This window comes from Vicugna pacos, chromosome 23, assembly GCF_048564905.1.
Source record: "Vicugna pacos chromosome 23, VicPac4, whole genome shotgun sequence".
NCBI classification, from domain to species: domain Eukaryota; kingdom Metazoa; phylum Chordata; class Mammalia; order Artiodactyla; family Camelidae; genus Vicugna; species Vicugna pacos.
In genome coordinates, this window is record NC_133009.1 from 18245042 (window position 1) to 18261995 (window position 16954).

Genomic DNA, 16954 nt, shown 5'->3' on the forward strand with positions numbered 1-16954 from the left:
TTTGAGAAACCTCCATATTGTTTTCCATAGTGGTTGCACCAATTTACATTCCCACCAACAGTGTGCAAGGATTCCCTTTGCTCCACATCCTTGCCAACATTTGTTATTTGTGTTCTTTTTGATGATGGACATTCTGCAGGTGAGATAATATCTCACTGTGATTTTGATTTGCATTTCCCTGGTATTAGTGATGTTGAGCAACTTCCCATGCTCCTGTTGGCCATCTGCATTTCCTCTTTTAGAAAAAATGGAGCTGCACAATTCTTCTGCCCATATTTTAAATGGGTTGGTTATTTGTTTGTTTGCTTTTTAACAGATGTACGGTTAATTTAAAATATTGTATTAGCTTCTGATGTACAGCATGGATGAACTTGGAGGGCATTATGCTAAGTGAAATAAGTCAGACAAAGAATGAGAAATATTATGAGCTATCACTTACATGTGGAATCCAAAAAAATACAACAAACTAGTGAATATAACAGAAAAGAAACAGACTCACAGAGGTAGAGAAGGAACTAGTGGTTACTAGTGGGGAGAGGGTGGGGGGGTGCAAGATGGAGGTGGAGGATTAAGAGTTACAAACTATCAGGTATAAAATAAGCTTCAAGGATGTACTATACAACATGGGGAATACAGCCAGTATTTTATAATAACTATAAATGGAGTATAACCTTTAAAACTTTGTGAATTGCCATATTGTATACCTGTAACATATAATATTGTACATCAACTATACTTCAATTTAAAAAATATGATATTGTAAAATAAATGCATAACATTTCTTTGAAAGATTAGCACACAAGACAGCACACAATATGATCACCTTTTTATAAAATGCATATTATATTAAAATAAATGTATTTTTATATTTATATAAAAAACTGAATTCACACCCATATTAGTATAAAATGGTAGGTTTCAAAAATTATTATTTCACATTTGTTACCAGCTTTTGTTTTGACTGATTGAAAACTGATAGATGTTGCTATATGTTTTGCTCTGGGGTGAGGTAGTACTTCTTAATCACTTTAAAACTGCTAATGTAAATGAGAAATTAAGGGCCTAGAAAAATCCAACTTACTGGAGCAGAGTATAATACAATTGCAAACGAAAACTATAAAAGTTAAATCTAAGGTCTAGAAAGCATTTCTAACTCTGGGAAGAGAAACTAAGAGCCTGATATCCCTAGAGTCTCCCAGAAAAGCCATTTATTCTAATGATTCATTCATTCATCAAACATTAAACATCATACCTTTTGAGGAACATGTCCTTGAGGAACTTCCAGTCTAATGAGGAAACAGACAACTAAAAGCAGTGTGGTGTGATAAGTGCTGTGCTAGAGGCACGTACGTAGAGATATACAGGGGTTGTTGTAGGAGCGCGTGCCAGAGTGAGAGTCAGAACATCAAACCGCCGGGACCGCATGGGCCATAATCGGTGAGGGTGGATGCCAGCTGCAAAACATGGGCGTGACTGTCCCAATACACATTAGCTGAATATCAGCCAAGAGTTATGAAGGGGTTCCTATTTTGTGCTGGGAGCTAGAGGTCAAGAAAGCCTTCCTGGAGGAGAGGAGATAGTGGCTGAAAGGAACCCGGCAAGAGGAAGACTGATAGCTGGAGAATGAGAGGGCGGGAGGGGTTATACCAACAAACAGAGCCACACAGACCCTGGTCTTAGCTGGCGTTGAGGGAAGAGGAGTGGGATTCATAGAACACCGGTTGCTCTCTCTAAAAGTACCTGCCTCTGCAGCTCTCCCAAGCTGTCCTTTTATATCTTCCATGTGGGTGGGAGAAGTTTAAGAGTGATCTGATTTCTTGGCATCTCCTCTGAAATTTATTCATGTCAGTTTTTCCCATAACATACTTGGGTGTCTGATATCTGTCACCTTAGAGTTTCAGCCCAAACTTTGCTTTTATCATCTTGTTATATGTTTTCCAAAATGAGGGTGAAGACTAGGGAATGAATAGGAGGGAAGTGTATCTTTAAATCAGGAAAGATAGTTGAAGTGGGGAGGGTGTAGCTTGGTGGTAGAGTACATGCCTAGCATGTACGAGGTCCTGAGTTCAATCCCCAGTACCTCCATCAAAATAGCTAGCCAAATAAATAAATATAATTACCACCCCCCCAAACCAAAACAAAAAGTTAGATGAGTTGAGAAGGTAGAGTAATGGAGATACTCAATCCACAGAGAAATTACTTACAGAGAGGGCCCAGTCGCCATGCTGAGACTCTATTAAATTCAAGATATTTTAAATAATTACTTTGTCAAATGACATTATCATTTAGGACTTTTATTTCCTCTTACAGATGTTGACCGTGTCTCAGAATGTTGCCCAACTGGAGGCCCAGGTGGAAAAGCTTACAAGAGAGAAGATTTCAGCTGTTAATCAACTCGAGGAAATTAAAAACCAGCTTGCTTCCCAGGAAATGGATGTCACAAAGGTACAAAGAGAGACTTTAGTTTGCTAACTGCTTAAGTATTTTCTTTGAAAATTTTCTCGGAATGTAGAAAGCTCAGAAGGAAGTTTGGAGTAGAAAAATTTTATGTCAAGATAATAAGGTCCACATAATGGTCATTCCGCAGACGTTTTCTTATTATCAGCAGGCCCTTTGCTGGGTGCTGGGTGCTGAGACAAACTTGTAAATAAGTAAGTTTTATTACTTTAATTATTGAATATTTGGTAAAACTTGTATTTCTAAATTAGTCCATTAGGAGTAATTTTTTGCCAGGTATAGCATAGATTTGGTCTTTACTAACACTAAAAGACAAACATTTATAGCATGAAAAATGCACTTAACATAAAAAAATTCTCCACCTCTCATTCCTTTTCAGACCTGGTCTCTAAAATCAAGATTCCAATACCCCAACTTCTTATTTTATTGGTCCTTAAATTTATACTTTACACTGTGATACCACACTGCCTGGACTACGGGCATCACAAACCTGCAAACCAAGAACTAAAATGTTTAACATATTTAAGAAACAATAGAAGTCTATGTAGTCTTCAGTAATCATTGCTTTAAAACTAAGTAACTAAATATATGCATTCATGATGTAATAAATTAAATGAGTTTATTTTTCATTAATGCATACACAGATAATTTTGTTAAAATGCATACCCATTTCATATAGCATTTTACTTCTCAATATCTTTTCCTAAATGTTGACACATTTTTAATGCCTTTACTGCTTCATAACTCAGCGGTTTAAATTAACTTTAATACGTATTAGGAAAGGAAGCCTGTTTTTTCTTTTTTTCTGCATTGAATTTTTGTAGTTCTTCATTTGCTTTCTAAAATTCAAGCTAGCTAATATAGAAGCTTAATGGGTCAGATTTGCCAATGTAATTGATGTGTTTGTATCGAGGTAGGCGTCGAAGTAAGAAAATTGGTGGAGAAAGATGGAAATGGTTAACCTGGATATATAGGTGAAAGCTATGGTGAGGATTTTCTGTTCATTATGGGAGAAAACTTTCTGTTGAAATGTGGTATAGTAAAGAATACTCTGTCTTTAGGACTGTCCAAAAAGACTCAGTATCAGAGAAGGGTCTTGAAGTTGCTTCCAACCCTGAGATAATATAATTCTGGTTCAATTTGTTTAATTTTTTTCCTTTTTCTGTTTTATTAGGTAGAATTATTACTGTAATAATATTATATTATACTGCACATAATATTATATTGCATGTAAATACATATATACAGTATACTGCATTTTTTTTTAGTTTACATATATGTACTAATTATTGTTTCTAAGAACAGATTAGAGCTTTAGCTTTTTGAACTTACATAGTTATCAAAGGAATAAAGCCAACTACAAAATAAGAATCATAAAATGGTATAGTAATCCAATCATAAAGGATGGTCAGATGTGCTTACACATATTCAAGAAATCAATCATCTTAGTTATAAATAATAAGTAGTTCATTTGTGTCCTTATTATTAATGTTATTATTTTTTAGATTCTTCATATAAGTGATGTCATATGGCATTTTTCTTCCTCTTTCCGGCCCACTTCACTTAGAATGATGGTCTTCAGGTCCATCTATATTGCTGCAAATGGCATTATTTTATTCTTTTTTATGACTGAGTAGTGTTCCATTGTATAATATACCACATCTTCTTTATCCAGTCATATGTTGATGGACATTTGGTTGTTTCCATGTCTTGGCTATCATAAATAGTGCCACTATGAACATTGGGGTGCATATGTCTTTTTGCATTTTATTTTTCTCCGGATATATGCCCAGGAGTGGGATTGCTGGATCGCATGGTAAGTCTGTTTTTAGTTTTTTAAGGAACTTCCATACTGTCCTCCATAGTGGCAGCACCAATCTACAGTCCCACCAACAGTACAGGAGGGTTCCCTTTTTTCCACACCCTTTCCAGCATCTATCATTTGTAGACTTTTCAGTGATGGCCATTCTGGCTGGTGTGAGGTGATATTTCATTGTAGTTTTGATCTGCATTTCTCTGATAATTAGCGATGCTGAGCATTTTATCATGTGCCTGTTGGCCATTTGTATGTCTTCATTGGAGAATTGCTTGCTTAGGTCTTCTGACCATTTTTGGATTGGGTTGCTTGTTTCTTCTATATTGAAGTGTGTGAGCTGTTTGTATATTATGGAAATTAGCCCCTTGTCAGTCACATCATTTGCGAATATTTTCTCCCATTCTGTAGGTTGTCTTTTCATTTTGTTGATGGTATCCTTACCTGTGCAATTCTGGTTCAATTTAATTTGTTGATTTATTTTAGGTAAAATTTAAATGTTATAGATGAACTTAGAAATGCTAAACAGAAATTAGTGAGGCAAGGAGACTTAAAACTAAAATTAAGGGATGAAATTATTCTAAATAGGACCCAATGTTTGAATATTTATTACTTACAATAATTTTGTATTGGTGTTGGGTTATAAACACCATGGCTATGTAATTATTATGTTCTGTTATTACAATTTGGATTCTTTAATTTCATTCCTATATGTAAATCCAAATAGATTGGAACAGTGAAAAAAGTCAGTTAGGGCCCCTCTGATTTTTTTGTCATTCCTAATTTTTAAATTTTATTGCACTCTAATAACTTTTTGTGAATTATTTTTTTGAAATGCGAGAGGTCAACTAACACACTGAAGGCATTTGAATTTCAAATACAGTTTTTAGTAATTATATTCTTTTTCTAGCTTTTTTAGGATCACTGGGGAGAAGCTTACTGAGTTTTTCTTATGTCTTATATAACTTTTGAATACAGATTCATTTTTTAAAATATTTTTTATTTGAACATAGGAAATGCATATAGGTTTTATAATATTCTAACACCTCAATAATGACGAAACTAATTTCTGAAGTTCTAATGATCATTTTTGGAGAACTACCAAAATTCAAAAATTTCGAACAAGTATAGCTATTGGATGATACATGATTTTTAAAAACTTGTATTTGTAGCTTAGAAGCTGACTTAGAGACTTCTGTGTTACTTGATCTCTCTGCAGGTTCTCAGTTATCTCAAAGGTTCATAACTTCTTTATTTATATTTATTTGCTGATTGCATTTTCCAAACATATTTATGTCTGAAGATGCCCTAGATAGAAAAAAAATTGTTTAAAGTGTAATACACAATTTTAAGATAATATATGTGTTTGTTATTTAATGATATATCAAAGTCATTTCACTTAAGTATATATTTTCCTTTTATATCAAATGCCGTAGTTATAAAAGCAGAGTGGGCTTAGTTCCAGACTATGACTTTCACTAGACAACCTTCCTTAACTTAAATACATAGTATTGTACATGGTGAGATTGACATTATCTGCAAAATTTGTGGTAAATACTGACTGGGTATTCTATACCTGAATATTAATAATATAGTTTACTAGCAGAAAAATTCCTTTATAAATTTCCTTAAATAAAAACTTAGCTGATAAAGTCTATTAAGGAAAAGCTTATAATATAAAGTATCTATTTAACCATAATAATTTGAATGAATAATAACATAGAATAATAACATAAATAAATAATTGATACTTTAATTAATAATTTTACCTGGTTCAAAGTGAGATGATAGTGCATTTTACATAATATGCAATTGAAACTATTTTACATCAAAAAATCTTAGAAATATTATTTAAATACCCTAGCCATGTATTTCTTTATCTGTAATCTGAAATTGTTAGACTCACTAATACCTGATATTGCCTCATTTTAGCAGAATATATTGAATATGCTAATAGAAAATGCCATTCTTAGAAAAGTTCTGTTGTACTTTATTTATATGACCTCTAGGGGGCACCAAAAGATCTAATTGCAGGCATTTCCTGGTAGATTCCAGCAGCTACTGATCTAGTTTTTATAATCTAACAGGTGTGTGAAGAAATGCGTTATCAATTGAATAAAACCAAAATGGAGAAAGATGAGGCAGAAAAGGAGCAGAGAGAGTACAGAACCAAAACTATAAGAGATCTTGAAATTAAAGATCAGGTAAGAGATGATAAAAGCATAACTGCAGCAATTAAAGACATAACTAATGTTTTTTTCTGAAGTTGTTGTGGTTTTATTCTTAAGTCGTTTATTTCTATCACATTGTTTCTAACTAATGGAGTGATCCAGTTTATACTAGTAAAAGAATTTCACTTACAGTTGCCTAAAATTATCACCTTCCATATGAAATTATGAGACTACAACTGCATGAATATACGATTCCAATCTGACAGGTCATAAATATACATTTGGATATGTGTATCTATTACTTACAAAAGTAAAAAAAAAATGTTCTAATGCACAGTTTGAACCTAAAATATATGTACATAAAGTTCTTGAAAGATGCCAACTTGAATCCAATTTTAAGTGAAAAAGTTTAAAATTTGTAAGATGAGATGAGTTGATATGTAAATATGTCAATCAAATTGATTGTTGGCAGAGTGAGACCAGTTTTAACTAAGATAACCATGAATACTTTTGCTCAGGAAGCCTAAATACAGTGAAATTACAAATGTTAAGGGAAAAATGCTGCTTACTTTAATTTCAGTTGGAACAGCTGTTTTACATTACATCTTTTTTGTGATCATGTAGATATTCTAATTTTAATTGACAATGTAAATGAAGTTTCTAGAGAGGCAGTTCTAATAGAGTGACTTTCGATTTTCTAATTTTATGTTATAGTACAAAGCATTGAAAGCTTTCAATCTTTGTATTCAGTGAAAGCGGGTTGCTAAATCTATTCAATTAAAATAAGACTGAGTTCTGTGTTATTATTTTAAAGAAATCGCTATAATTTAAAATTAGGTAACCATAAGTAGATTTCTACAAAAATATATATTTCTAGTTCAACACTTTTTACCATATTTTCCAACATATTTCCTTTTCAAGCCAATCAACTCTCTTTGCAAACAATGCAAAGATAATTGGGAAAAGTATTGACAATGAAAGTGATAATGAATTTGTACTAAGTACAAAAAGGTTTTCAAGTTGTAAGTGAAATCTCTGGCACTAAATTAAAATCTAAACAACCAAAATCAAATTCTGCTTTTGTACCACTATATTCAAAGTAGTATAATGAGTTTTAAATTTTCAGAAGGATTTTCATTATTAACATGTACAAATAATGAGACTATTTTATTCCATCCAGTTGGGGGCGTGCCTGATAATAGAATTAAAAATCCTTTCTATCAGAAACTAAAGGTCTGGTATTACCAACCAACACAGAACTTCTCTTTTCTGATATATTATGACTTTTTTAAAAAAGATAATGTTTTGGCTTGCTGACTAGCATTATTAGATACCTTTTTTGTTATTCTGTGGTATCTGCTACCATAACATTTTGGACTAACTAGAAAAATATAGTAAGGAAGAGCCTGTGAGTTATTTAAAAATTACATTACATTATTCCAGAGAGGAAAAACACTAGAGGAGCAGTAAGATTATAGTATCACTTGTAAATGAATAACACGTAGAAGTATTTGTAACATTTGTCTCTTATTACTATATCTCATTTTAATTAACCAGTAATGATGTGGAGGCTAAAGCTGCAGGATTTGAAAAGGAACAGTTTTCTTTTGTAAATATTTCCTGCTAAATAGTGGAACATTAACAGTTATTCTTCATAATTTTAGTGTTATTTTTAGATAGAGATGTGCCTTTTTAGGAGATCAGAGAATTAGGAATAAAACCTGTGAACAGTTACAAGATATTTGTGATGTGATGTGCTTACTCCTATTTTTTTTTTTTTGGACAGAATTTGAGGAAATGTTATAGGTACTCTTTGTAACTGTTTTGTATTGAACAGACAGTTTCAAAAAAGAAAGTAGTGGTGTCTCATTCCATGGGTGATCTGGAGGAGCAAGGCAGCAATTGTTCTTTGTCTTTCAGCCATGACCTGACCTTCTGTCTTTAAGGCCCAAGAGCTACTTTGCTTGGCCACCATCTGCACTCAGGAGAGAAATTTACATTTAACTTTTAAAAGCTGAGCATGTTGAACATTTATCTGAAATACCTCTAAGAGTATAAAGCATATTTTACTTTTAAAGTGTCATATCATGCAATTCAGAATAACGCAAAAGCAATGTCTGTGTTTACAAACAAGGTGTTCCTTGCAATATAGTCATTTTATTTATATTTTTGTTAATCTGGCCTCTTGGTACATTTTTAAGTAGGTGGGAAACTGTCAGATTGGAATGTGGTGAAAACAAGAGCTTTTTTGATGTATACAAAATAGGGCAAATGGTTGACCACCAGAATCATTTTCCTCCTGACCCGAGTCCTGACTCTGGCATAATTAGAAGGAAAGGTTAGAAGAGTAACAATGGCAATCTCTTCCTCCCATTTTCTCCTTTTCTTTTTTTTATTGTGTCATGAACCGATGGGCGAATTCTCCTTCCCATCAACTCCTTTGTATCTCTTTAGCTTAGAGAGCTCCTGTCAGCCTCAGAGGAAGCTTCCTGCATCAAAAAAAAAAAAAAAAAAAAGAAGAGAAAAGAAAAGGAAAGAAAGAAAGAAAAGAAAGAAAAAGACATTTGGTATGGAGGAGAATGAAAAATATGTACTCTGATTTCTGTTAGAAATTTTTTGTAGGCAACAGTTATACACAAACACACACTCACAAACTTATGGGAATTTAGAAACATATAGGAAGACAAAGAGAACATTACAATGGATTTCCATGTCTCCATCACCGAGGCTTCTTATTTTGCCCATCCTATTCCATCTACCTCACATTTTTTTTCTCTTCTCCTTCTTCATCTTCTTTGTCATCTTCATTGTCATCCTTTTCTTCTCCATCTTCTCTCCTTCCTCCTCCTCTTCTATCTTCTTCCTCCTCTTTTCCTTTTGCTCAGACATTATGTTATTTCACCCATAAATACTTCAGTGTGTATCTATGAAGGATTTTTTTTCGCAATCAGTGTGTCATCATCACACCAAACAATATTAACAAGAATTCTTTAATCTCATTTAATGCCCAACCCATATTGAGATTTTTTGACCATCTCTACAATGTTTGTTTTACAGTTGGTTTATTCAAATCAGGAAAACAGGTATGTCTTTATATGTTAGAATATTATGGTAATACCTTCTTTAATAGGAAATAGAGGGAAATCTTAGAAAAATCTCAGCCTTCTTTGTTGTTGTCTTATTAAATTTCATGCATAATGTTTTGATTGCGCGTTATATTTATGAGGTACCTCATCATCACTCTAAAGAAATATGTATTAATCCTGCAGCAAACTACCTGAAGGAAATGGCTCCCAGGCAGCAACCTCAATCATCATAGTCTGAAAGGAACCCCTTAGAGCCTGAAATCCAAAATACGTAATCAATTTCAGAGCCTTACACTTTAGAGTTAGGAATGCTGCAGGGAGCCCTGGCATTACCCTGGCAGCACACAGGTTAGCTGCTTCTGAAATGAGTGATGCGTAAGTGAGGTTTTTCTTTGTTAACTTCCATTTTGGCAGATGGATCTCAGAAGATGATTCTTCATAGCCCCTAACCTTTGATCGGGGCCTAGTACAAGGTGAAAATACAGGACCCTTTGTTCAAAAGCAGGATAAAAGTGATGTTAAAGTTACTAGATTACAAAATGTTTTCCTTTCTTCTGCAATCCTCCTCTCCCTCTCTCCCTTTGCCTCTCTCTCTCTCTCTGCCCTTCTCCCTCCCTCCCTCTGCATGTCACAGTGTTTTGATTTGCTGTTTAATGTCAAACTCCCTTCAGCACAGGGATACTCATGGTGGGAGGAGTCAGACCCCCACAGGTGCCCCATGACCACGTGTGCACATGTGTCTGTGGTTTCTGTGTTCTCTCCACCACCAGCCAAGGACCTATTCACCATGCACAGTGGGAGGGGAGACAGTCAGTCTTCCTCATCTCACGGTGGTCAGCTGGGCTACTCCTAGAGACTGCAGCCTCCACACAGGGACACACTTGGGATCGGGGTGACCAGAGGCTCCACACTGAGTCCACTGAGTGTACTGTAGTGAATGCTGCCAGCCTGGAGGAGGGTGGTTACCTCTGCGTCCTGTGCAGAGATGTCAGGGGTGTATACGCTCAATTCAGCCTGCCCCAGGCTCACATCTGGGCTCCCTATAGGGGTAAAGGATAACAGCAGAACACATGCCTCCGAGCCCCAACACTGTCATGACCTGGTCCCACCCAAAGTGGAGAGCAGCAAGGTCCCAGGGCAGGGGCCAAGAAGAGGGAGCTGGGAGATAACAAGTGTCTGAGAACTGCCGTGGGGCTGCCATAAGACACTGGAGAGTTAAGACCACGATGTGAGCAGGGCTTCCACTGTCCATCACACTTCACTTATAAAACACAGATTCCAATGTACAATCCTTAAGGATTTCTAGACGTTAACTACAGAGCATTAAAGTGTAGGAGCAGGGCCTTTTTGTACGGAACACAAGCTGCATGGCTGTGAGGACAGGCAGATGGAGATGTGGTGTGCCAGCGCACTCCTGCTTACATACACAGACACGCACATGTGCTTAACACGTGCAGGTGCCCTGCATCTGGAAAAGAGGGCTGGCCAGCTGCAGCCCAGGGGCCAAATCTGACCTGTGGCCTGTTCTTACAAATAAAGTTGCGATAGAGCACAGCCACACTCACTTGCTACTATGTTGTCTACGGCTGCTTCCCTGCTGCAAAGGCAGAGTTGAGGAGCTGCGACAAAGAACACATAACCCACGAAGATTAAAATATTTACCATCTGAGCCTTTACAGAAAAAACCTGCCAACCCCTGCCCTAAGTATAGAGATACAACAATGTTTTAAGTTTCCCCTGCCCTACTAGAATGTGGAGCTTTGAGATTGAAGACTCGTCAATCTTAAGTTATAACTTAAGGTTTTTAGAGTATTTTACAGTACAGCAAATGTGTCCGATCCCTGCTCTCTTAGTCATCTAATGGTGTTGTCCAGTGAGTATGACTTCTGATAGTGTTATTATCTTATTAGTGGCACATGACTTAATAATGGCTTAGATGGGAGTACAAATATAAATATATAAATTATTTTATATTACAATTTTTTTAGGTTGGTTCAGTTTCTTTTAGAGATAAGAAGACTTTATTGGTGTCGTATTAAGTTATAACTTTGGAGTTGTTACTACACTCTAAAAGGAGTAGAAAGCGTTGAAGTTCAAAATTACCTGAATGAAGTCATCAAAGCAAATATTTAAGAGTAGAGCACATATACAAAAGAAATAGATCAAAAGATTTTGGCTAGAAAATTAGGACAGAAAAGGATTTGAGGGTTCCTCCTATACACAGCAATATGACTCTGCACTTGAATGCTACAATTGAATAACATGCACTGTGTCAACACAGGAGATATTTCCTAAGTTCAACTGAATTAATTAGATTGTTGGGAGAGGTGCATCTGTTTTGTGTGGCTTTGCGTAAAGATGAGAGGAAGCCCTGCATGTCCTAAAAGTAAGTCTACTTAAGGCCAGAGAAATAAAAGCAATAAAGAAAAGTTGAAGAACCGCACCTTTCTACTTAGAGAAGACCGAAGCATTGCTCTGCTACCTTCAAGGGCTTGACAGATAATTTCAAGGAGAAAATGGAATACCTGTTCTTGATCTTCGGTATGCAAAGAATAAGAATGAGGAGATTTAATTACAGCAACCGGAAATCATAGTAGCCTGAGATAACTTTCTGACAGGAAGGATGTTGCAGTACATTGCTGCAGCGGGCCATGGAACTTTCTTCCCTGAGATTTTTAATTGTAAACAGTGGCAGCAATATACTTTACTTGAAGGCTCAGCTAACGGACCTCTGAGGTTCACTGTCTTCTTTTTGATTCTGGAAACATCCTAGGGAGACTTCTTGTGCGTGTTAAAGTGGCTCCTAGTGGCATTTGTCTTTTCTCCTCCGAATTTAGCACCCACAGATGGAAGTGAAATCCCGTTTGGTTCCGTTCCCTGGTGCATGTCTGCAGTGCTGTGCCGTCTCTTTCAGGAGGCTTTGGGGGAATATGTTGAGATCATGGACGGCTTCCGAGAGCTAAACTTCAGCAACTTATCCAACTACCACCTGCAGTCTCACTTCTATCTCTAAAAAATGACTGGGAGGGGGCCACTTGGGCTGCCGTTAGTGCGTGTAATCACTTGGTCCTGGTGATGACAGAGCTGCTCTCCAGTGTTCTTCACACCGTCTTTCAGTGCTGGAGGCTTAGCACATTCGTTCCTGCTCCTCCCTCAGGCCACAGCCACTGGAGAGGGTTTGCCCTCCCTAGACCAGCAAACTAGGCACTGCGGGGGTGATGGCTAGAAGACCCAGGTCCTGCCCTTGGGGGGTTTATATTCTAGTTGAAGAGACAGAGTACACATTTGAGCATGCCTTAAAAATACTTGCAAAACAGCATATCGACAAGTGCAAATTAATGTAGTGTGAACTTCATGCTGGCTACAGCCCATGAGAGGGAGAATCTGGTTCCGTGTGTGATGCAATAAAGCTTTTTTTTCCCTAATAGCATCTTCCCTAAGTATGCCCTAAAGCATTGTTCAGCATACTTAGATAAATTTGTGTTCTTATCACAGCCTAACCAAGAATTCTGAGAAAATTCTTCAGCCTGGCGTATGTCTAATAAATCAGCTTCTTTTGTTCTTGTGCTGTGTGATGCCTGAATGGGACAAATTATGTACATAATTAAAAAATCTCCATTTAATAGACTGTTATTAACTTATTATTTTTCTAAAGCACCATGTAAAGTTACTTTCTTCACTTAAAATGATAATTATGTCGGTAAGGTCACAAATTAGCAGTAAGACAGTGAGTTTGATTTTTTTTAACAAAGAAACAGTTCCAGATCAATCAAGTGAGTAATACCAAGGAGATCCTCAGGGCATTTAGCATCAGGAACTTGGATAATGATTTGGATAATGGGTTTAGGTGGCCATATATGTATGGCTCATTCACAAAAACACTGTAGAAATTTATATGCTCAAAAAAGTCACTTGTTTTTCCAGCAAAGATGAGAATGCTATTCACCATAATAGCATATTTTTAAAAATTAAATATATAAGCAAGAACAGTAGATCTGAAGATAGCTATTTAGGGCTGTTTAAAGATAAGGGCACAAGTAGGAAACAAAAACCCTTTTAGAAATAATATGCCTTAAAGGATAAACATTAAGAATGTTTGCCTTTGGATAGGAATATAAAACTGTAAAGTGAACTCAAGAAACAGTTTTGTGTTTTAAGGAACTCGTAAGACTTATCAGCTGTTGGCCCTAAAGAAATATAACATTTGTTGTATTTCAGTTTCAGTGAATGACAGATATTTTGGTCCTTAATTTTTTTGCATGCTTATTTTGACTTTAAAAGTTGACCCGACCTTCCAACCTTGCAGATTATGTCAGATGCCAAGTCTGCAATTCTGGTGGCTACCAGGTGGCAGCAATTCTTTGAATATATATCCAGGCGGGCCTGCAGTTGAGCGGTATTAGACATAGAACAGCTACAGACGCCTTTTTTTTTTTTTTACAATCCAGAAATATTAGTACCAATATCAAGCATAAATATTACTAATTACTACATATGTATATATTTGAGAAACAATATTTATTGTATAAACATGACACATTCACAGAAGCCAGTAATTCTATCACCCAATAGAGCAAATTGTTTTCATTTTTCTGTTTTACCTTCCACTTTTTGTCCATATGCATATATAATATTTGCAAGTAGTAAACATAGCCTAGATACTATATTGAGTTTTATTTTTTTTCACTTAACAGTATCTTAAGCATTTAACGTGTTGTATGCTCTTCCTAGATCACTTTAATATGGCTATTGGCATGTACTTTCAAAGGAAACTGATAAGTCAGATTTTGAAGAGAACATATACTGTTATAAATTTAGAATCCTTTTGCCCTAAACTTCACTTGTTGCTTTAATTCAACAACCGTACATCATATGCATTCTGCTGGCCTAGAATGAACTTTGGTTCTTTAAAAAGGGAATATGTAATTCAGATTTGCAAATAAATATGTCAAAAACATAGTAACTATCATTAGCAAACTACAAAAGGGTGTGGTGATTTAGGAGAAGGAAACGGGACAAACTTGAAGGATAGTTTAGGATATTGCCCAACATAGATGGGCGACAAAGACACTTAGGTTGGAAGGTCCGGCATGGCAGCTTGAGCAAAGAACTGAGGATGGGGAGGTGGGAAAGAGGGAGATGTTCAAAGAACACATGTGTCTTCATTTCATAGCATACTTGTATCACTGACCTCAGTATCTCAAGTGCCACGTCTCTGTTATAAAAGATTGCCCATAGAAAATGGGCTTCTGTCGGGATCAGAATCCCAGTGTAATCGCTGCACGTCCGGCAGGCAGGCACGGAGGGCACTTTGTGTTTTGGGAATGGTTGCACAAGTTTTTCATTTTCTTTGTAGTATTTTCTATGTAATGGAACAATTTTAAGATTTCCAAATTTCAGATAACATACAAAATGTCACTTTATTAACTGTGTTAGAATCAAGTAGTGTTAGTTTTCTAGAAATAGAGAATTGACAGTTACCTTAATGATTTGTAGAAGGTTTCTGCATAACTAATAGTGGAAGGTAAAACACAGAGTGTACAGGATACTACTTTACCTATGAAGTCCAAAGACGTGACTTCCTGATTTGACTTTTCAGCTAAACTTCCTGAGCAAAGCTCTCAGAGCCTTGCTCTCTTTCCCAGTGAAGTAAGAATCTTGGATAAATGGAAGCTAAGGTTTTCTTTATCTCTAAAAGCCTATGTGTCTAGAAACATAGGAAATATTTCTCTGCTCTTCTTAACTAAGAATTAAGCATTAATAAAATCAATAAAAGTTACTTGGAGTCTCAAGTGTCATTCCAAATTACTCAATTATTTCCTGATTTTATTAAAATGACACTTTTTTATGATTATAGGAATGAAATTCTATTGTCATCAATTTTAGATTATATTCTTTTCATTAAGATTAATAATAGAACAATAAAATGTCTAGCCTTTTAAACAGCTGAATTTAATTACAAGACAGACACCATTTAATCTGCAATAAGGATTAAAGCCCTACTCTGAATTATGAATGAAGTTCTATTGGAAAGATTTTAAGCAGCAGCAAACTGTCCAAGGCAGTATTTTGGAGGAGTAGTGAGTTTTCAGGATGCCTGCGGAATTAGATACCCTCAGCCAGAGTTACATATTCCTGTGGACGCATGAACCCCAGGAATACATCTGTAACTCCTTTGGAGAAATGTGGCAATGATAGTTAATGTTTTCACTTTCAGTTTTTACTTGGTGCTCTGATAAATGCAGCCGTGGAAAGAAATGCTGTGGCAGTTCTGGGTGTAGATGACCCGGAAGATGATCATGTTAAGTTTTTGTATTTTGATTTTTTTTTAATCATCAGAATGAAAACAAATTTTGGGCGGTGAGGGTGTAACTCAGTGGTAGACTACATGCATAGCATGCCTGAGGTCCTGGGTTCAATCCCCAATATCTCCTTTAAAAAAATGAATAACCTAATGCCTCCCCACCAAAAAGATGAAAAAATAATTAAAAAAAACAAATTTTTAATTCTCTTAGAGGATTTACATATCTCTGGCATGCTTCCCTGACCATCATTGGAATCCAGTGTGAGATGCTCTAGACAGAAATTCTAGATACAACTACAGGCTGCCTATGACTGTTAATAAGTTGCAAGGTGTTTAGATTTTCATATTACTATTCTTAAAAGATGGTCAAGGTAATTTAACCCTTTATGGTGTTAACATCTGTATTTAAGTGGATCCGTTACACTAACATTTAGATTTTATGGAAAAGACAAGAAAGCAGTGGTGTCCTTATTTCTGGCTTGCTTTCTGACTTCCCTGAGAATTTTTGGCATTCCCCGTGAGGAACAAAATTTTCTCTATATAAATTTCTCTACTTACAGCTGAAGTTCTGATATTCATTCATATTCGTTCTCTCTCTTCCTCTGTCTCTCTCTCTCTCTTTCCCCACTCCACCTCCTACCCACCCACCACCCCCATGGTAATAAAACATGCAAATAATAGCATTAGCCTGGCTTCAGAAGTGTTATGAGTCAAGCTATGGTTGAAAGTTCCCTGTGAAGTACAAGAGAATACTCATGTCTTAGTGAGAGTGGCAGCCAAGGAAAAAGGGGAGGTAAAAACTTTCAGGGAAATCTTAAGAAGATGGAGGAGAAACAGTTGTTGAATTGTTTTATGTGAAAGAGTGTTGCATCCTTGCAAGGACTGCCTTTTCTTTCGGGCCCTTCTTTCACTTGCTCAGAATTTTCTGCAGAGAAATCTGAATTCACTCATACTGAGAGGTCATTTTCACCCTAATTTGAGGTAGAAACTTTAGGGTGTCATTTTCATCTTGTTTCTACACTTAAGTTTATCATAGAAAAATAGGGCTGGTTCAGTGATTGAAGCCATTTAAAGGGTTTATAGAACAAGAGCCAGGTATATTTTGGTCTAAAAGGGGAGTTAA

At 35.9% G+C, this 16954-nt stretch overlaps 1 protein-coding gene across 18 annotated transcripts in view; it reads left to right on the plus strand.

The window, feature by feature from the left end:
* SDCCAG8 (SHH signaling and ciliogenesis regulator SDCCAG8) overlaps positions 1-16954 on the plus strand; it is a 184761-nt gene that overhangs the window by 44209 nt on the left and 123598 nt on the right. For all 18 annotated transcript variants that reach the window (XR_012063534.1, XR_012063535.1, XR_012063533.1 and 15 more), the window contains exons 11-12: positions 2311-2445; positions 6358-6474. Coding sequence is in view for 13 of the 18 variants with exons in the window: in XM_072948581.1 (XP_072804682.1) it covers positions 2311-2445; positions 6358-6474 (252 nt within the window). In the remaining 5 variants the exon portion in view is untranslated. The remainder of the gene's footprint in view (positions 1-2310; positions 2446-6357; positions 6475-16954) is intronic.